Genomic DNA, 22529 nt, shown 5'->3' on the forward strand with positions numbered 1-22529 from the left:
TCATGATGGTGAAAAAATAATACTTTAAAACTTATGGGCATTTTAATGTATAACAGTTTAATAATTTTAGCTAAGCAGTTTATACATGCGTGTAGATTTAGGAAGATAAGATGTTTTTTGGTTTTTATGAAGGAGTTAACTTTGTATAATAAAGCTTTGAAAGATATAAAACAAGACAATCATTGGAGGTTTTCAAAATTATACACAATCTGATAACTCATTAGACCTCTGTGATATTTTATGTTCTATTTATTATTTATTTATTTATTTATTGTGTTTACAAAAATCTTAAATTGTTTTGATATTGAAGATGTATTTGTAAGATGATTTTGTTTAATAAAAAAATAAATAAAAAAAACGCATGGGTATTTTTTTTTATAAAATATACTTTATTTCACAAGAACATGTGCAGCATGCATTTTTCGTGTAAAATAATGTTAAAATCTAAAAAAAAAGAGAGAAAATTCGGCATTGTTTTGTTAAAAATCTATACAAAATGACCAATTCAACCCAAGCTAGGCCTGTTTTATCACAAAAATTTTGTTTAAATTCAACTTACAATGTATCAAATGAGGAACTCAAGGCCCGTTTTGTCCTTACATGCTTGCTAAAATAATTATAATGCAATAGTAATAATTCCGCCTCTCTCTCACTTCCGGTTCTGGCGCTGGGGTTCTGAAACTGGGGTTCTGAAACTGGTGGTGCTGCGGGTCTGGATATATCTCAAGGATACACAGCAGTCCTAGTAGTACTGAAGGAAAATGAAATTGAGCGGAAGTGCGTTACGAGGGCGCAGCCAGGCTAGGTATCGCACACCGGACGCGCACTTTCTCATCAGTGTATGGCCAGCAGCAATATTGTTATCTTTAATGACATGAAAGGAAGATAAAGTCTGTTTTATGTTATTGTACTGTACACCTAAATACAATCGTTGCTGATTCTGAAAACTTTACCTCAGAGCATCCGTTAACTGAATGAATTGAGAATCTCACCTGAAAAATCTAATAACATTCAAGCAGCTGATTTCTGTAAATGAATGCAAAACTAAATGCATATTGCAGCATAGGGCGAAGTCAGGATCCATTAGCAACGATTTGTGACAAAAATAAGTCCCTTCGTCCAGTGACTCGTACAGTATCAACTAATTTACTTTTAAACCTGGCTTTTCTTGCGGTTATTTCAGTTTAATGAAAAACAAGCATGTCATTAAACGCAACATTTATCGAACTTTACCTCATCCATGGCAACTAATTTTCGATTTCCGTCTGACTGATTTATCCACGGTGGAGTTGAAAACAACAGTTCCCATCATTCCGCGTTCCTCCACGGCGTCATCAAGCAAAGCCGTTGTTGTTGTTTTGAATGTAGCGCCCTCTAGCGGCATAAAATCTTAGGTATTCCACCTTTAAGGTTCTATATAGAACCTTTTCTTCTAAGAGTGTTTAAATCTCCTTTATAATGCTTTACAGGGCATAACTAATCCTCACTTTAGATGAGCTCAAACACTTAACTGACAACTACTCAATGCTTTATAACTACCTGAATTTACTAATTTAACGACAACTCCTAAATAACTGGTTTGTAAATAATGCTATACTTGTACTATATAAATTGTTCATTAATAAAGCATGAAAATACAATTATTAAACACATTATATATATGCTTACAAATCAAGAATAAAGTATTTATAGCTGTATTTATAAACTGCATATTAATGTATATTAAAGGAGTCGTTCACTTTAAAAAAAAAAAACTTTTGCTGATAATTTACTCACCCCCATGTCATCCAAGATGTCCATGTCTTTCTTTCTTCAGTGGAAAAGAAATTAAGGTTTTTGATGAAAACATTCCAGGATTTTCTCCACATAATGGACTTCAATGGGGTCCAAACGGTTCAAGGTCCAAAAGACAGTTTCAGTGCAAACTGTTCAAAGGGCTTTAAACGATTCCAGACGACGAATAAGGGTCTTATCAAGCGAAACGATCGCTCATTTAATAAATAAATAACAAAGTTTAAGTTTTATAAGCTCAAATGCTCGCCTTGCTCTGTTCTGTGATGCAGGTTCGTGACTCTCCTGTTCGAACTCGTTCATGAACCAAATGACACGAAAAAAGATTTGTTAATTTTGATGAACGAGTTCGAACAGGAGAGTCACGAACCTGCAGAAGGACAGGCTGAGTCCAGATTCAAACGAAGATAATATTTAATTCCAAATACAGGCAAGAAGACAGGAAGACACAGGGTAACCTACAACATCGACCGACAAAGACTGACTGGAACAGGGAGAACTAAATACAAGAAGGAATCAAACATAACGAGGTGGAAAACAGGTGAACAGGACGCTGAACGGGAGGCTGACGAGGGAGTGAGTTCAGGTGTGCAGACGAGAGGATCATGGGAAGTGTAGTGCAGGAGACGCAGACAGAACGGTGCAGACGCAGACTGTGAGAATTTGAGCTTATAAAACTTAAACTTTGTTATTTATTTATTAAATGAGCGATCGTTTCGCTTGATAAGACCCTTATTCATCGTCTGGAATCGTTTAAAGCCCTATGAACAGTTTGCACTGAAACTTGAACTGTTTGGTCCCCATTGAAGTCCATTATATGGAGAAAATCCTGGAATGTTTTCATCAAAAACCTTAATTTCTTTTCCACTGAAGAAAGAAAGACATGGACATCTTGGATGACACGGGGGCGAGTAAATTATCAGCAAAAGGTTTTTTTTAAAAAAAAGTGAACTACTCCTTTAATGCTTTATAAATTATGAATTAACTGTTTACTAATAGCGTGCAGTTATTATTAAGTGTTACCTAGTTCTTCTACACACACTTGCATTCTTTACACCAAATTGAGGACATACGTCATGCAAGTAGAGTCAGCGAGTCAGTTCTGAAGTGTAAACTCTCATTTCTCTCCATTTGTATGCGTGAGGTTTTCATCAATGCCTGAAGACTCAGTCTAGTGAGCCTTTCTCTGATAAAAGAGTGAACGAGAGAGGTGTTCAATATGACACCATTTCATAATCTGTGTATTTATGCACATTGCCAGGGATGTTTGTCAAACGATGAAAAAGAGCAAGAGAGACAAACTGTTATATCTTTAGTCAGTGCTCAATGATGCTTGAACACGGCTCCTTCTCCGTCATCTACTCGTCTTCGTCTCACTGCTGGACTCTCTCTCTCTCTCTCTCTCTCTCTCCAGCCCGATCTCATGAAAGTTCGTATCTATGGCACGAATGTCATTTCTCGTGGCAAATACGCCAAAAACAGTTTTTGCGTGTATATGGCACGCGATTTTCGCGTACATATGATACGCACTTTTTTGCGTATAATACGCACGAACTCCCCACCCCCCTAAACCTAACCCAGGGTTTTTTAGTGCGTACCATATACACGAAAAAAAAAAAAAAAAACACTTTTGGCGTATAAATGCCACGAGAAATGACACTCGTGGTATAGATACGCATCTTCATGAGACTGTGTTGCTCTCTCTGTGTCTCTGTGATATAGTTCAACAGAATGCATCATTCATTTGGTTGTGTTTGTAACTCTGATATCACATCCGAGTGTTTTTAAGTCTTCTCTTCTTTGCGGCGAGACACGTGTGTGCTTGTTTGTCAGATCGACATGATTAGTCTGAATATCCATCTGGAGATAAGAGTGTGTCGTCTGTCAGGAATGTGTTTGGCCTGGGAGGAGACGACTGACCTCAAGCCGTTGAAACCGGTGTTTATGTGCGTCTTCATCGCTTCCTCTCCGTCTGCCGAACCCATCAACAGTTCACCTCGGTTTACTGTGTCACTGTTTACTCCGTACAATGATGTTTAGCTCCTCGGCCAGCTCGTGTGATAAGAGGAGGCGGGGGTAGGGGAAGCGGGGGAGGCTCATGAAACACACACACACACACACACAGAATGGGTCTGGACTGCGGTCTAATTTAATTCACGTATGCCATGTTGAAGAAAATCTCAGCGACGCAATGTGGCGGCCAGATACAGGATATACTGGGACTTTTGTTTTTGTGCATTTCACATGGAAAAACGATCGCATTAGGTGTGTGTACACATGCACTTAAAAATGCTGGGTTGTTTTAACCCAGCTTTGGGTCAAATATGGACAAACCCAGCCATTGGGTTACATTTTTTAATTACATTTTTAACCCAACGTTTGGGTTTGTCCATATTTAAAACAACCCAGCATTTTTAGAGTGTGCATGTGCGGTATTCTGAATATGAGATTTGCTTCTCTATGTTTAGCTTCGCTCACACGATTATTACAAGAAAATAGATCCTCACGTGTGAACCTTTCAAGAACATGAAGAACACCACACAACCAACAGAAACATACACACTCTTAACAATGCTGGGTTGTTTTAACGCACATTTGGGTCAAATATACACTGAATGTATTATTGACAAACCCAAATGCTAGGATAAAAATGTAACTTTCAACTGTATATCTTTTAATTACATTTTTAACCCAACATTTAGGTTTGTCCATATTTGGCTCAAATTTGTGTTAAAACAACCCAGCATTTTTTAGTGTATACATACTTAACAATAATAATGTTGTAAAACGTGTAAAATGAAAACCTGTGCATTTTCATGGAACATAAATGAATAAATAAATACACCAAATCTATTATGGATAAACCCAAATGCTGGGTTAAAAATGTAACTTTCAACTGTACATTTTTTTTATTACATTTTTAACCCAACATTTAGGTTTGTCAATATTTTGGGTTGAAACAACCCAGCATTTTTTAGTGTATGCATGCTTAACAATAATAACTAGTAGAAAATACTTGAAATGAAAACCTGTATGCATTTTTCACGGAACATAAATAAATAAATACACTGAATCTATTTTACTCATAGCTTTGTGTGTGGAAAAGACAACAACTGTTCTAAGTTCCCACACTCTAAACAACGCTGGGTTGTTTGAACCCAAAATTGGGTAAAATATGGACAAACCCAAATGTTGGGTTAAAAATGCAATTAAAAATGTGAAAGTTGAAGTTGGTTTACAATTTGAAATTATATTTTCAACCCAACATTTGGGTTTGTCCATATTTCACCCACAACCCAGCATTGTTTAGAGTGCAGTAAACCAAGGCTTCACGGGGCTTACTGCTTTAATATATATCCTTTGTGGCCTGCAGAAAGAAAGTTAAAAAGACAAACGACTGGGACTCGGATTGCAGGAGACCGTGTGGAGGAGCAGAATACGAGACACGAGGAGTCTAACCCTTGGTTTATACTCGGCCCAAATGGAGTTAATTAGAAACTGGAGAGAGGATTATGTGTGAAAGCAAAGTCTGTTTATTTAAGAGATAGAGCCTGATCACATGAAGTGACCTCTGACCCCTGAGAAACACATGCACACCAGTTCTAACTCTCGACAGCCCAATTCATAAGCATCAGATCACACATAAATATACAACTCGGTGTGTATAGGCCTGTGATCTCTTCGAACAGGGCAAGGCTATCATGAGTGTTATCCTGCAGCTCTGTGTTATCGCTCTGGGAAAGGCTTTTATTGGCTCCAGGTAATGGGATAGTTGATGTTAGGAGACCCCCATGTAGAGGGGAAGTGGGGTCTGCTCTTTCCCCTTTCACCATCCTCTTTTCATTGGCCACAAGCCTTCAATAACATATATTATTACCTTGCTCGTACAACCAAAACCACTGGGAGACGTTTGAAATGAAATATGCGAATGGTAGCAGGTTTTTTTTACATTCATTAATTTAGAACAATGAACAATAAAAAAATGCATTCACATGCAAATAATTATTTAATAAACAAAAAAATGGTGATTGGGCTTCCTAGCACAAGCATTTTTTTAAATCAAATAATTTGTACTGGAAAGAAAATATAAGATTGAAGTAAAACATGAACATACATTTCAGTATTTGGTATGTCTGTCTCTGTTTTGTAATAAAGGTATACCAAGACAAAAAAATAATTTTGGCAACTCAGACATTTCAGAAAACCATCAAATTGAAGCACAAATCCGATATTTTGGTTTGGGATTTTAAAATGTACAACCAAAATCATTAGGAGACATTTGAAATGATTCATGCGAATGGTAGCAGTTAATGCATTAAGTATTGTGAACTAACACGTTTTTGACATTCATTAATCTAGAACAATGTCCTTTTATTTTGTTAAAATGCACTAGCTTATGAATAATTATTTCCTTAAAAAATGGTACCTCTTTTCTTTTCAGTACTTTTATGCAACATACAAATTAACGAGTAAGATTGTAGTAAAAAATGAACATGCATTTCAGTATTTGGTATATCTGTCCCTGTCAGACTTTGCAAAGGTATACCAAGACAAAAAATACATTCCCCAACTCCCAGACATTTCACAAAACCATCAAATTGAAGCACAAATCAATTATTTTTACAAATGTCTAGCACTTACGGTTGTTGGAGTGTCTGGGCCTGGGTTTGTGATAACAGGTTCTGGACTTTACATCAGCACTCTCAGAGTTCAGATCCAGGCCTTGTTTTTGTTGTCAGGGCCCCTGAGGGTCTCACCTTAGGTTTGCTTCAACACTGATGACAGATTCCAGACACTACGACTCTTATTGTGTTTATTTAGACAGTTTGGAAAAGGAGTAAAGTCAGATGTGTGAAGAGCTAGAGGCAGTGAATGAAAGAAGAGGGATCATGTTTCGTTAAGAGCCCACCGTTGATTCCAGACTCATTGCTACAGGCGGGTGGAGTTAAACAGCGGCACGGCACACTCCTCCCTCCATGTCATGGCCATTCCCCCTTGAACGAGCCATCCCAGCTCCACAGCTCCTCACTTCAGCCCTGGGCCGGGAAGCAGCAGCTGTGTGTGAGTGAGTAGTGCTTCAGAATAACATTGACTTAAAAATCAGAAGGGTCTCCATATAATCTTTTATGAAAGTGTTTTTGCTGTGTGAATAGTGATCAATATTTTACCATGATTGTTTGTTGTTTAATATTTGTATTAAGCAACATGTCCGTTGATATCAGTAAAACGTAGTTACTATGAAGTTGTAACTCTAAAGTTCTCATTTTTGTGACTTATAGATTCTCTTTAAATGGTAATTTATAGAGCACCTGGTTGTGGTGGTACTGTTTTATTCATAAATTATTTTTAAAGCATTTGTATTCTTTTTAGTATTTCTTTTTAACCATAGAGTAGGTTTTTGAATATCTTTTGTGAGTCGTAGTTGTAGAGTCTTGTGATGCATTAGAATGCCTATCTAGGTGCTTAGCACATTTGACCCCACGTAAAAGGACATAGGAAACCTCACACACAGTCATGCTCCAGGTTTTGCTTCTTCTGGCGGCTCTTATTGAGTGTCCACCCTGTTGGGCCCACAATACGGGCTCCGCTCCCCTCATTATCCAATATCGTGTCTGGGAAGAACAGCCCTCAGGGACTAGGGTGGGTCGCCTGCTGGATGACCTACGTGAGCGTGGGGTGACAGGGTCACTGGAAAACTTCCGGGTCGTGCCACACGGACACGCCCCACCAGTCACGGTTGCTTTAAGGGATGGTACCGTGTCAACACTTGGCCGGCTGGACCGCGAGGAGCTATGCTCGGGTGCAGAACTTTGTGAACTGGCCTTCAGTGTGCTCTACAGAAAGGGTGGTGCTATGCATTTCCTCTCAGTTCATGTGGAGGTGATGGACCTTAATGACCACAGCCCAGTCTTTCCCAGTCTAGTGCAGGAGGTGGAGATCTCGGAGACGGCCTCACTAAAAATGCGCATCCCTCTGGACCGTGCTGTGGATCCAGATTCGGGACCGAACGGCCTGCAGACTTACTCCCTGTCTTCCAACCTGCACTTTGCTCTGGATGTCCGAAACTCTGGAGGGGCCAAGCAGGCCGAATTAGTGATCATCAAAGAATTGGACAGGGAGTTGCAGCCATCTTTAGAACTGGTTCTGACAGCCTGGGACAAAGGGAACCCACCAAAATCAGGCAGCACAAAAGTTATAGTCAAGATTCTCGACTCCAACGACAACAGCCCTGTATTCGAGGAGGCCCCGACAGTTATTGAGCTAGCAGAGGACACAGTCCGCGGGACGATAGTCATCAATCTCCGCGCCACAGACCCTGATCAAGGTGCTAACGGAGAGGTTGAGTACTCCCTCAGTAAACATGTCCCACTGGGAGTGCAAAGACTATTTAGCATCCATCCCAAAACGGGTGCTTTGACTTTACAAGGTCCTTTAGATTTCGAAGAAAAGAATGTGTATGAGGTAGACATCCAAGCTCGAGATCTGGGGCCCAATGCTAACCCGTCCCACCACAAGTTGCAGATTAAATTGCTAGATGTCAATGATAACGCTCCTCGGATACACATAACATGGAATCCACAAAACTCCCCTGTTGCAACGGTCTCAGAGGGAGCACCCAATGAAACTTTCCTTGCTCTCGTGATGGCGTCTGATGCAGATTCTGGGGCAAACGGGCAGGTACAAGTACACATTCTGAGTGGATCTGGCCCCTTCAGACTCAAACAAATCCATGGAGACAATTACATGATTGTAACCAATGATACTCTGGATCGTGAGAGACAGATGGAATATAACCTTACTATTCTAGCGCACGACAGTGGTGATCCTTCTCTGACCTGCGTTAAGCACATGACTGTCCATGTTTTGGATGAAAACGATAACGCACCAATGTTTACCAAAAGTCGCTACCGGAGTGTCCTCAAAGAGAACAACACACCTGGTTTCCATTTCTTGACTGTGGAGGCACATGATGATGACCTGGACCTCAGCGGAAGGGTATCATTCTCCATTAAAGAGTCAAATGAACTGGGGACACCAACAGCATTTTTCTCTGTCCACCCCAGCAGTGGGGCTGTAACTGTCCAGCAATCGTTAGACTACGAGGAATCCCGTTCCTACTCATTTATTGTTGAGGCTGTAGATCAAGGATACCCACCAAAGACCAGTAGTGCAGCAGTGCTGGTTGAGGTACAGGACGTTAATGACAATCACCCCATAATCCATGAGCCACCTACCAAGAAGGGAGTTGCATTGCTAAATGTCCCAGTGAATGTGGACAAAGGGGAGATTGTGACTGAACTTGGAGATAAAGCCCTAGAGGATAACTTCCACGAACCAAGAAATTACTCGTCCCTCAATAAACCCGAAGGTTTTCTGGCCACTACCATTCGGGCCAGTGATCCAGATTCTGGTCTCAATGCAAGGCTCAGTTTTGGAATAACAGATGGCAACCCTTCTAACGTATTTTTTCTTGACAAAGCTACTGGGCAACTCTACGTGAACACATCTAATGCAACAGAATTGATCGGCAGAACTTTTAAGCTGGGCATAGCTGTATCTGATATGGGAACGCCTATGCTCACCACAAGAACCAACTTGGAAGTAACTTTTATCAATTTCCGTGACCACCTGAAGAACTTGTCTCGCGATAACCAGGCCAAGTACAGTTTTACAATGCTCTTGGCCATTTGCCTTGGATCAACCTGCCTGGTATTATTTCTAGCCATTGCTTTGGCCAAGACATTCTGTCATCCCGACAAACGGGATAACCGTGCTTACAACTGTCGGCAAGCTGAGTCAACCTACACCCGTCACCCACGACGGCCTCAAAAGCACATTCAAAAGACTGACATCCAGTTGGTGCCGGCGCTTCGGGGTCGTAAAGAAACCCCACAAGAAGATGTAGCTGAGGCACTGTCATCGACATTACCCTTAGTTGAACAACCAAATCCACAGGGCCAATTTACACTTACACCAACCCTCGCTCGCATGACTCAAAATCAAGCTCATGTGGAAATGGACGGGAACCCCCCACTCACTCAAAGCAAGATACTCAGAAAGCCTGGGAGCATAGAGTGGAACGGAACACTTCCCTATAACCCAGGAACACCCTATCGAACCCTGCAAAAGACCAGAAATTCTTCCTCCTCTTCTTTCGCAAACTCCCAGACCAGCACACTTAGACGAAACAGAAATGACGATGTCAAGCCCATGAACATGGAGCCCTCACAAACAATGGCTTCAGTTCCTAGTAATCAGGCCACATTACGGAGACCAAAGGCCACAGAAAGAAGAGGACGGATGGAAGAGTCCGACCACAGGCAGATCCTGAGGAATCTTGTTCGGCTCTCTATGGCGGCCTTTGCAGAAAACGGTTCTATTGAACTGTCCTCGGCCTCACCGGAGGTGCAAGTAAGAGAATTTTTTTATACTATTTTGAAAATACATTCTACTTTGAAGGCTATTTCAAGGCACGCCAGTTCATATAAGCTCAAGTAGATGATAGTTTCCCAAGTTGTACCGGCCCATATCTATGGCAGCCTTAGGGGGCAGCTGACAGATGATGAAGTGTATACAGAAACAGTTCAGTGTCACACAGTAACTTAAACCTTTAATATGCCTCAGGAGAAAACGCTGCCAATCCTCAATGTTATCACGTTACAGAGTCCCACTGAATGTGAGAAAAAAATGGTCCATGATACTTCTGCACAGTAACATTACACTTCTCTGGCATGTATGGGCTGGAGGGAGTCAGCAACAAATAGCATGAACTGATCTGATTCTCATTATATTCAAAAAGAAAAGTGGGAATGACTACTTTTCACCAGCTAATATTTCAAAATAGCCAAAAGTGCTGTGCTAGTCAAACGCTGTATCCTTTGGGTCTGGGTCCACCCAGATGCTTACCTCTACCAAAGTGTTTAGCAGAACAAAAGGTCCTGGCACGGGTTTGAGCCCTCACGTGAATACTGAGGCCAGTCAGGAAGAGCGTGGATCCTGACCTCCCTCCACCCCTCTCTCTTTTCCTCCTCTCTAATCCACCCTCCCTCACTCACTTGGCCCAGTTGGCAAATTAGACCTGTGGCGGCTGCAGAGGAAAGGGGTTGAAATGTCACCGGTGCCTGTCCTCGCAGCCAAGGCTGGGTTTCTTCTGTGCATCCTGGAAGGAAATAGCCTCTCTAGAAGAATAGACCCTGTGTGGAAACAGCTTCCTGTCCTTAACAACTTAACAATCTCTCGAACCATTTTTCTCATAACAGAGGCTGGCTGTCGAATATGTTGTAGCTTAATCTGCAACAAACACTTTACACTTTATTTTGATGGTCCCTTTTGATCATGCTGTTGACTATAAGTAATATTGCAACTACATGCCAACTACACTCTCAGAAAAAAGGTACAAAAGCCATCACGGGGGCTGTACCTTTTCAAAAGGGAAAACTTTTTGTTCATTTTAGGTGCTAATATGTACATTTCAGGTGCTAATATGGACATTTAGGTGCTAATATGTACATTTTAGGTGCTAATATGTACATTTCAGGTGCTAATATGGACATTTAGGTGCTAATATGGACATTTAGGTGCTAATATGGAAATTTCAGGTGCTAATATGTACATTTTAGGTGCTAATATGGATATGTAGGTGCTAATATGTACATTTTAGGTGCTAATATGTACATTTCAGGTGCTAAATTAATACGGACATTTAGGTGCTAATATGGACATTTAGGTGCTAATATGTACATTTCAGGTGCTAATATGCACATTTTAGGTGCTAATATGGACATTTGGGTGCTAATATGGACATTTAGGTGCTAATATGTACATTTTAGGTGCTATTATGTACATTTTAGGTGCTAATATATACCATTAAGGTACCAAAATGCACACTTTAGGTACTTTTGAAAAGGTACAGCCCCAGTGACAGCTTTTGTACCTTTTTTTTGAGAGTGTACCTTTCATTAGAGTATTAGTAGACTGTCTGCTTAATATCTGCTAACTCTTTATTGTGGTGGTCCTCAACCAGACAATCAACTAACTATAAGTAACTTTGTAATTACATGTCAACTTATTCTAACCCTACCAGTCTACTAATACTCTACTAACACTTTAATGAGAGTTGGCAGACATGTAGGTGCAACATACTTATAGTCAACAGAATTTCAAAAGGGACCATCAAAATTAAGTGAAACCCAAAACAAAAATCATATCGCGATTATTACATTTTTCCAAAACCAAAAGGCCTTCAAACTTGGGGTCGTCATGCATGGGATATGTGGTTCAGACATATTGAACACACAAATTGTTTGGTGTCTTTTTAAACTAAAGTGAGTTATATGATAAGTTCCCCTATATAAATGATAAATGTTGTGTCTTTTTAATTCTACAGCAGGTGTCTCAGCTTCTGTCTCTTTTGCATCAGGGACAACTTCAGCCTCGACCAAATTTCCGTGGAAACAAGTATTCACACAGAACTGGCCGGTAAACCTTTTTAGACTTCCTTTTGACCTAATTGATACAACTCTTGACTAAATAACACAGAACACAAAGCAGTATCACAACAAACAAACTATCACAGTAGCCATCTTAGAAGTTGATCTGTTTATCAGGTAGATTACTGGTATAAAAAAGAAATTAGGTCTTCTGATTTGGCGTCCAGCAGAATCCACTATTGTTTCTATAAATTTGACTTCTATTCATTTAGAAAACAGAAGAGAAAGGATAGACTGTGATGATTCATCTGTGCAAGACAGGGCTTGCTTTAAACAAAGACGGCACAGTCACACTTCCTTTTGCTGTGTGTTGTTTGAGTTTCAATGTTAGCTCACAGAAAAATCCCAGCTTTGAGAACACCTTTTAACTGATATCAGAGATAATCGTACCTCTTTCATCTGATATTCCCTTACCAAAATGTATTGTGCCGGCATAGTATTCCATCATGGATGTGTCTAAATAGTATCCAGGTACCATGTTAAAAATACCATAATACACTTCTATACTACTCTATGTCCAATTAATTTGCCAGTGCCAATTTTACATGCTTCATTTTTCTAATCATCTTACTTTGTCTTTCTGAGCTCTTTCACTCACTGTGATGTTGATCATTTTTCTGAACCGCTATGCCTGCTTTATTCTCATTGTGTGCTGTAGGTCAGGGGCTCAGGATGCTGATTGGCTGAGCACTAAAGACAGCGGTCATGGCGAGAGTGAAATGGGGGATATGGACTGGGAAACCGGCAGAGACTCGCCTGTCGACCCATCATATGAAGAAGGCCTCACTAATCTGCTGGCATCTGGTAAATGTTATTTTGATTTGAGTCCAATTAAAGGGATGGTTCAACCAAAAAGGACAATTCTGTTACGTAACCTCATTTTGTTATTCAAAATGCAAAAAAAAAGGATATCAATGTCTATCAATTGAAAGTCCACACAACCAAATATTTTTCATGCGTCAAAATTACAGTCTGAAGAGACAAGACCGCTTTATATGATAATTTAATTTAGGCTTTGATCAATGCACACGCTTGCTTGATTAGCGAGAACAAACCTCATTGGTTGTCGTGGTTTAAACATGTGAGCTTCTATTTAAAGTCCCCCTGTAGTCAATAATTTTAGCCCCCAAACTCATGACATATTTCAATGTGTTTTTTCCCTTAAAATATCTCGACTGTTACTCGACACCCTCGCCTCATTAGTATGCGTGGTTCTATGAATATGCAAATGAGTCCCGCCTCCAATCACTCACTCACTCACTTAGAGATTTCAAAGCGTGTTTTTGAGACTGCCTTTGCTTCACTGCAGTTTTAAGGAGGAAATACTCAGCAATGCTGTCCACTTATCAACTTACACATGGTGTGTGTTAAAGCGGATTAAACACACCACATACACACATAAACAACATTAAACACTGGATTTACACCACAGGGGGACTTTAACATTTTTGATTGGCTGTGTCTGTGCATTGATCAATGTTCAAGCATGAATAAAAGGCTAAATTAAACAAACGAAAAGAGGGTGAGTAAATGATGATAGTACTTTCATTTTTGGGTAAATAAAACATTTAAGTCATACCCCTTATGAAAGAAAAATATATTTACCAATATATTACTTGAAATATATAGTAATATATTATTTTCCTTTCCATTTTCCAATATATTATATATTGGAAGTACATGGAGTAATATATTGATGATACATACAGTATATTACACAATGTATTAAATATATTGCAATATATTGGACAATATAAATATTAAATCCTATATATGGGAATATATTGCCTAATATATCACATGGTATAATCCAATATACTGCAATATATTTTTGATTCGTAACCACACAAGTAAGAGTGTTGTTGTACTGAATATGCAGAAACACAGAGCTGAGAGATATACAAAACACTGAAATATTGGACTATATATCAGCCCTTTGTAGCTCTGCAAAACTGTCATGTAAAATCAGAGGAACAGAGCTTTCTTGATTCTGAATACAACACTGAGTTTAATACTTGTTATAGGGGATTTCCAGATATCTCACATTTATCCTGTTTACCACATTTTGTTTTCTATATACAGTCCAGTAAGACAACAAATAAGGCAGAAACTTGTAAAGTTGATCTAATGTAGGTGGATTTCTGCTGCTGTGTTTCCTTTGTCTATGTTTAGAGTAAATGTTTGTGTGCGGTTCCTTCCATCTATTGTTCTGAGGTTTAGCACGCTCTAAATTAACGGGGACCTTTTTTGTTCTCCTGAATCAAAGGTCTGGTTTGTTTTTCACTGTTTTATCTCTCTGATGTCTGAGCAGTTTTACCTCAAATCTTGATCTCGAGTTCATTTCCACCAGATAAGTGCAGATAAATGGAGTTATTGTGTCCTGAAAGAAAGAATAATTTCTGAATTGCCTTAAACGAGTCATCAGTAATTCCAGTTTCACTTCCTGCATGAACCAATCAGAGCAGAGTAAACCGATCACAACAGACTGGCCAATCAGAGCAGAGTAGACCAATCACAACAGACTGACCAATCAAAGCAGACTAAAGCGATCACAACAGACTGGCCAATCAGAGCAGAGTAGACCAATCATAACATACTGACCAATCAGAGCAGACTAAACCGATCACAACAGACTGGCCAATCAGAGCAGAGTAGACCAATCATAACATACTGACCAATCAGAGCAGACTAAACCAATCACAACAGACTGACCAATCAGAGCAGACCAATCACAACAGACTGACCAATCAGAGCAGACTAAAGCGATCACAACAGACTGGCCAATCAGAGCAGAGTAGACCAATCACAACAGACTGACCAATCAGAGCAGACCAATCACAACAGACTGACCAATCAGAGCAGGCTAAAGCGATCACAACAGACTGACCAATCAGAGCAGACTAAACCGATCACAACAGACTGACCAATCAGAGCAGAGTAGACCAATCACAACAGAATGACCAATCAGAGCAGAGTAGACCAATCACAACAGACTGACCAATCAGAGCAGAGTAAACCGATCACAACAGACTGGCCAATCAGAGCTGACTGACCAATCAGAGCAGAGTAGACCAATCACAACAGACTGACCAATCACAACAGACTGACCAATCAGAGCAGACTAAAGCGATCACAACAGACTAACCAATCAGAGCAGAGTAGACCCTCGCAAAGGCGGGGTTTAGAGACTGAATCCTTTATCGAACTGTCTCAGACTGTGATCTAGAGCTGATGCTGCAAACTCTGTTGGAATGAGTTGTAAATTGCGTCTCCTCCAGATTATCCAGATTATGTCCAGATTATCTCTGAAGTGTGTGTAGATCTGCCGGATCATGTAGAGTTTTCCTCTGTAATATATAAGGGTCCACTCATAAGTTTCTTAGAAGTCATCAAGGCAGTTCACTTGGTTTTCGAAGCAGTGTGTGTGTGTGTGTGTGTTTGGTTGAGTCAGAGTTGCCCGAGAGCTTCCTCTGGTTGTGGTGTTAGTCATTCTGGAGACAGGTGGTGTGTGTTCACTGTAGGGTTTCTTCAGAAACATGCAGACACAGATCCCTCGCTCCACAGTGTCTCAGCTTCACTCCTGACTCACTTATAACCCCTTCAACTTCAAGAGTCACACACACTCTCTCTCTCTCTCACAGACACACACACTCTTGCTTTCTCTCTCACACACACAAACGCACTCTCTCTCCCTCTGTTTTACACACACACATACACACACACTCCCCCCCTCTCTCTCACACACACACATACACTCTCTCTCACACACACACCACCTGCATTGTGTTAAAGGGTTAACAATGAGGGTTAAAGCATGAGGTGAAGAGCCCAAGGCCATGCGGAAATGTGTGTGTGTGTGTGTGTGTGTAATGCATACCCTAAGGACATTAGTTTTTGATTAGTTTTTTCTGTCAAATGTTACTAGCAAGCGACCCTTTACCGGACAGGCAATACAAATACATAGATATAAAACCCTTTCACAGCAGGGCTAACTATAGCGCTAACTGTAAAGATTCAATACTCGCTCTAAGTCTAATGCTAACCAGAGAACACAGGCTGAACGTCACACACACGTCACCAAGTCTGCCGGTGGTTGTTTGGATGTGGTTGGACTCTTTGTGGTGGGATTTTAACCATGTCTGTGGGTTAATGGGTTTGATAAATTAATGGTTTCACTCCATAATTAATTATGAGGCACTGAAGGAGATTTGTGAAATAAAAGCAGAAACGTATGATGGCCCATTTAATTGTTGGTGAATAATAAGTGAGAGGAAGTGATGCGGTTCATCTCTGTGATGTGGCTTCGTCTGATCTTTACTCACTCAAGCTGAGCACTTTTGTTTCTCCACATCTTTAGTCAAGACAAAGCTCTGTAAAAGTCTCAGGCCTCAGTGTGTGTGGCTGTTTCAAAGCTACACATCACACAATACAGCGAAAAACTATTGGCATGAAGAACATCTATAGATCTTTACCAGTCTGCATTTGTGGGGAAAGTTCTTTAGATTCTTAAAGTGGTTCACTGCTCACTGAAAGATTCTTTGAGGAACCTAAAACGGTTCAAGAACCCTTCATTTAACAATTCTTTTGAACATTTTAAAAATTTGAAGAACCATTTTACCACTGTAAAGACAAGGTTCTTTGTGTGAATTCAGGCTCCTTCACTCACACACTAACAGAAAACCTGTGAATTTGATTTCAGTTTAACCAAATTTAACCTTATTCACTTACTAGAGTATTTGGGGAATGTTTCTGGCTTGATTTCCTCGTTTAGTGATGCACTGAATCACCTCGTTCTCCCTGTAAAACTGTGGCTAAGAGTGTCATTTTTGGAAAGGCCTGTTTACAGTACTCAAGATAAATGCTCACCTCGTCTGGGATTTCCTGCCATCCTGTTTTTGTCCTACACAAACTCACAGCAGTAAACAAGTGAAGATTCAGGCAGCCTTCAGAAATGTTTTCTTTTGTCATTACGTCAATTATATTTCTGTCATGGAAAAAATGGGTTGTTTTGTCCACTCTAAAAAGTATGTTAAAGAATAAAAAAAGAAAACGTTTTTTTTCCCCCTAATATGGAAGTTAGTGGGGTTAGTGGGTTAATCGCTTTTCAGCATGTTTATGAACGCCGTTAACTTAACGTTATTACTGTATATATAAATATATGACTTACCTCAACCCCGTCCCTAACCCTACCCGTCACTGGGGTTAATGGCATTTATGACTGTTCCCTTACCATCCTAGGAAAAAAGAGATAGCTCTCCAGATGTAGATCTACATTTTGCTTCGTTTCGCGCGGACATTTGACGGCGTGTAAGATCTTTTTCCTTGTTGGCCTGAAACGAGACTTCCTTAGATTTCCACGACGCATGCGCGAGAATTGCGATCTCCTTCAACTACTTCAGTTCAGTTCTCGCGCATGCGTCGTGGAAATCTCTTGAAGTCTCGTTTCAGGCCAACAAGGAAGAAAAGGAATAGTCGAATAAAGTCGTTATTTTTGTTTGTTTTTTCGCACAAAAAGTATTCTCGTCGCTTGATAAACTTATAGTTGAGCCGCTGTAGTCACATGGAATATTTAAACATTTTCTTCATTGACTTTCTGGGCCGTCAAGTGTAATTCCCTTAGGAGCCTATGTGGTAGTGATTCGGCTCTCAAATTTAATCAAAAATATCTTCATTTGTGTTCCGAAGACGAACGAAGGTCTTACGGGGTTGGTACAGCATGGGGGTGAGTAATTAATGACTTAATTTTCATTTTTGGGTGAACTAACCCTTTAATGGCGTAGACCAGTGGCGGCTGGTGAAAAATATTGGAGGGGGGGCTGAATAAGAGGGGGGTCCCCCCCAGAAAATTTTGAATTTAGTAGATGTGATTTCCTGCATTCTGGTGCATTTTAGGCCTTAGGCCATGCCCTTACAATAACTTAAACCAGTCAATACCAATGGTCAAATAATACAATAATAATAATAACAGTTTGACAGTTACTGATAATGAACAAGTTGTTTATTATGCTCTGTGTGCTGACAAAAAAAGTGCAAACGCATAATATTGATAAATTATAATATAGGTAATACAAAAAATAATAGATAATACAACAATCTAGTTTAATCAATCCCCAGCTGTACATATTTTTTGACAAATTGACAATTGGATAATGGATAACAATGTGTTGATACTAGAGAAAGAGAGAGAGAAAAGGCTCTGAAAGAGAGGGTGGGACAACATTCTTGCGGGTAACACCCAAGTATGAGAAGAAAGTTGATTTTAACTAGTATGAAACACAGTAATCTAGCTCAGAACTTAAAAACATCAAAAACAAAGCAAACACACAGGTATTAATATTCCTATAACTATTTTAATATCAAATGTGTGTGAAACAGTGTTTATGTGTGTGTGAGTGAGTGAGTGACAGAGACAGACAGGTCAATTCCCACGACTTACTTACTTTACATTATTTCCACTCGACGTCACTGGCGCTGCCATTCTGCTCTCATCTGAGGTAAAAAAAAAAATGTCCCGTGGTGCGCGTGCACGGTGCACTCCCCTAGTCTGATACTGTGGGCGATATTTTCAGCGCCCCCAAACCATAAAATTTGACGACGCTGATTGGCGAAATATAAACTTTTTTGCATAGCAACCGGGGAACTATTGGCTTAAATTCCAGCACTGTGGGGCTGAGCGAACAGGCGCCCTGAGAAGACAGCCTATTGGCTATACTACTACACCAACATGATAAAAGTAACGAAAGTGAATGCAAATATCATTCTGGTGTGTTCAAAACACTTTTCAAAGTAAAACCATTATTAGCATATAATTAACATTGATTATTTTTCAAAATGATAAATTATAATATATATTAAAAAAACAGACAGACAGGTCGGAGGGAGGGCGGCGCCCCAGCGCCCTCTATGGGCGAGCCGCCCCTGGCGTAGACATACACGCATACACGCGGATACACGCGGATAGCTCAAAATGCGTAGAGATAACACGCCACTTGACTCGAAAGTGGCTTGTATGTTTACGCAAAAGTCATGATGTCATGTTGCAGCGGAAGGACGGCTTTTAGTTATTTTACTTCATGAAAGTTGCACTGATACATATTTTATTAGCTTTAATATTTGTCTTGTGTGGTAACCGTTGTATAAAAGCAATAAGGTGCTTGAGGCTAGTACCTTTCATACCTTATTGCTTATGTAACTGATTGTAAAAGTATTAAGATCAACTGTATCAGCGTATAAAATGTCTCTGCCATATTTCTTCTCTCTGTTTGTGTAGACGATGTGTTCTCAGACATCCCCGATCCAGCATGGATGGCCCGTCTCTCTCTCCCTCTGACGGCTGACTACCATGAGAACGTGTTTGTCCCTGACGGGCCCCCGTCCCCTGACGCCCGAGGCCCCGAGACCCGTCCCGATGACCCCAGCTCGTTCTCCACCTTCGGGAAGAGCCCGGGGAAGAGCGCTCTGGAGGGCCGGGCGCTGATGTCCGAGGTGAGCTCTCTGTTCGAGATGCTCCTGACCCAGAAGGCCGAAGCCCAGTCGTGTCCTCGCGCTGACGTGCTCTACAGGCTCTCGGCCGCGTACAGGCGCTCGCTCGGCCTGGACACGCCACACACACACACTCCCCCATAATGCAGTGCGCCAACCCTATGCCATAACAACAGCAAAAAAACATTTCTGATTTCTGGTGCCATGTCATTTTCGGGATCCACGCAACCCAGACAGCAACATAGTGTCGGCCCATATCCGGCCCACATCCGGATTAAACCAGACTAAAAAGACAGAATTCACTTTTTTCTATCATTGGTGAAAGTCGCCGAAGTCCTATAATGGCGCAGATTTGGGAGCACAAACACACACACACAGTAGTCAGTGTGAAGTGGAGTCGCGATATCAACAAGTTCCCTCCCGTTTAAAAAAATAAAAAGATTTTTTTATTACATACAATTTTTATGACTTGTTTGAACCCAACTTTGGGTCAAATATGGATAAACCCAGCAGTTGGGTTACATTTTAATCACATTTTTAACGTTTGGGTGCATCAATAATTTACCCATTTTTTTACAGTTCACTGCAGAGCAACTCATGTCAGTGTGAGATACAGTGCTAAGCAGAAGTGCACACACACACACACACACACACACACACACACACACACACACATGCTAAAGCTGATTGAAAAGAGGAATACAAATCATAATGCCTTACTTAAAAAATGAGGAAAACTCCAACCTTTAAGAACACCAATTTTCTTTGTGAATCGTAAATAAATAGATGTTTTTCCAAGGGTCACAAGTCTGTGTGAAAGTCCCTTAGAGGGGCAGATTTATATTTTTAAAGCCAGTTAATTCATGGATCCAGGACACTAACCATAATTAAAATACATCATCACAAACAAATAGACTTCACCACACACACTGAGTCGGCATGGTGTATTTCAGTTAGCCTAGCTGGTTTGATTAGCATTGAGAGATCCTAAATCCGAGGCCTCGAGAACACTACCTGAACCCTAAAAAACCCTAATAATGTCTTCCTTTTTCAACCAGGTCTGTCTGGAACAGGCCTTGACAATAACGTTTTTATCTTTATAAGAATAAAAAAATAAGACAAACCCTTGCCTGAAGCGTGAGTGTTGATTCGAGGAGATGTGTCTCTGAGAACACTCTGAACCTGCAGGTCTGATCAACACACACTTTCTGATGTCACTCCGTCCTCTGATGTGAATGTGTTTCGGGGTAGGTATGCGACTAATATACCCTGCAATGTGTTCTTTGACTACTGTAATAGTCGTAATTAAGCCGGACACTGTAAATACGCGAAGCACTGATCCCAGGTCAGTTCTGCTCTGAGTGCTAACGTTTGCTTATTTTCCTTTTAATGCCATAAGTTATTGATATCAAAACAAAGATGTATAATTTTTTTTGTTGTTATATCATTTTGTATAGGCCTTTTTATTCATAATGTCAGCACTTTTTCTGCTTGTAAACCATGTAAGAGAAATAAAAAAAAAAAGATAAACTCGTCGCTGTTTTTATTTCGAAGTTCTTGTTTATTTAACGGTTGTATCATATTTCATATCCATCAGGCGTTTATGGCTCACATAGTCTGATATGGTATTGAGAAAACAGCTGTTTTATTAAGGCTGAAAATGAATAAAGCTATTTTCTGCAGATGCTGTATTCATATGAACTAAAATATCATGATTGTAATGCAAATCAATGTGATATAGGCCTACACTTAAAATTCATATATCAATATTTTCTTATAGTAGTCTCTAGCTATATCACTGAAATATCTTATTACTTACCAATGTACCTCCATATAGCATTATATCGATATATTTCGGAATTTTCCATTTCTTTATTTTTGTTTCTCACTCTTCAATATGTGTCTTGTTTTTTACCCTGTATAAGCTGTTTGGTTCATTTGCACTAAAATACAAAATAATAATAATCTTAGTAAGATGATATTTAAATGCATAGTTTAATGATGTATAGTTTTAAAATATAATGCAATACATCGATGATTGAGACAATCCTTATCAAAAAAGCTGTATAATCAGACCTGTTGGCTCCCCCTGCTGACGTTTAATCGTTCATAATCGCTGTGTTCTTCAATGTTACTGTAATAAAAGTACAACATTCAGAGCGGTGTTCTTAGAAACACATTTAACAAATGTTTTATTACCTAAAAATATACACATTAAAATATATCGCTCCTTTAATGCAGTCGTCCAGCACTGGCTAACCCAGGTGTGCAGGCGGGGCATGTTGTCACGCCATGTGACAACTATGAATTCTATTTAAAAACCAGGAGAAAAAGGCGAATAAAGACAGAGACAAAGTTCAGAAATGATTATTTATGATATTTTGAACTATGCTGTGTTTGTTGGCAAACTCAAACACCGATATTTAATTTTAAAAGCCATTATTTTATATTAAAAAGTTGTTTTTTATTGACAAAATATTTTAGTTTGTCTTGCACACATTTTTTTAATAGATCAGATATTTTGAATCTGTCATATGGCCATGTCACAATGAACCTCACCTATGGGGCATGTTGTCACACTTTCATTCGTTCAGGATAAATCAAGAAAATAGTGTACACTGCATTAATGAAACATAATTTCACTAGACGTGGGAAATTAATGTGGGGTAAATGAATTCACTGAAGTGGATTTACACAGAATGTCCCGATACGAGGCACACACTATGGTGGGATGGAGTCGAGGAATGAATTAGATCAGACGGATAT

General features: G+C 39.9%; 1 protein-coding gene across 2 annotated transcripts; it reads left to right on the top strand.

The window, feature by feature from the left end:
- Positions 1–6475: 6475 nt before the first annotated feature.
- Positions 6476–21298, top strand: pcdh12 (protocadherin 12). 2 transcript variants are annotated; one of them, XM_039653689.2, is made up of 4 exons: positions 6476–10203; positions 12212–12270; positions 12940–13085; positions 19552–21298. In XM_039653689.2, the coding sequence occupies exons 1-4, from the start codon at positions 7306–7308 to the stop codon at positions 19905–19907; spliced, it is 3459 nt and encodes a 1152-aa protein (XP_039509623.2). In that variant the 5' UTR covers positions 6476–7305; the 3' UTR covers positions 19908–21298. The 2 variants fall into 2 exon arrangements, with proteins under 2 accessions (XP_039509623.2, XP_039509622.2); XM_039653688.2 differs by having other exon boundaries at positions 6483–10203; positions 12179–12270.
- The last annotated feature ends 1231 nt before the right edge of the window (positions 21299–22529 follow it).

The sequence above is a fragment of the Pimephales promelas genome, chromosome 9, assembly GCF_988280905.1.
Source record: "Pimephales promelas chromosome 9, fPimPro1.hap1.1, whole genome shotgun sequence".
Lineage (NCBI taxonomy): Eukaryota > Metazoa > Chordata > Actinopteri > Cypriniformes > Leuciscidae > Pimephales > Pimephales promelas.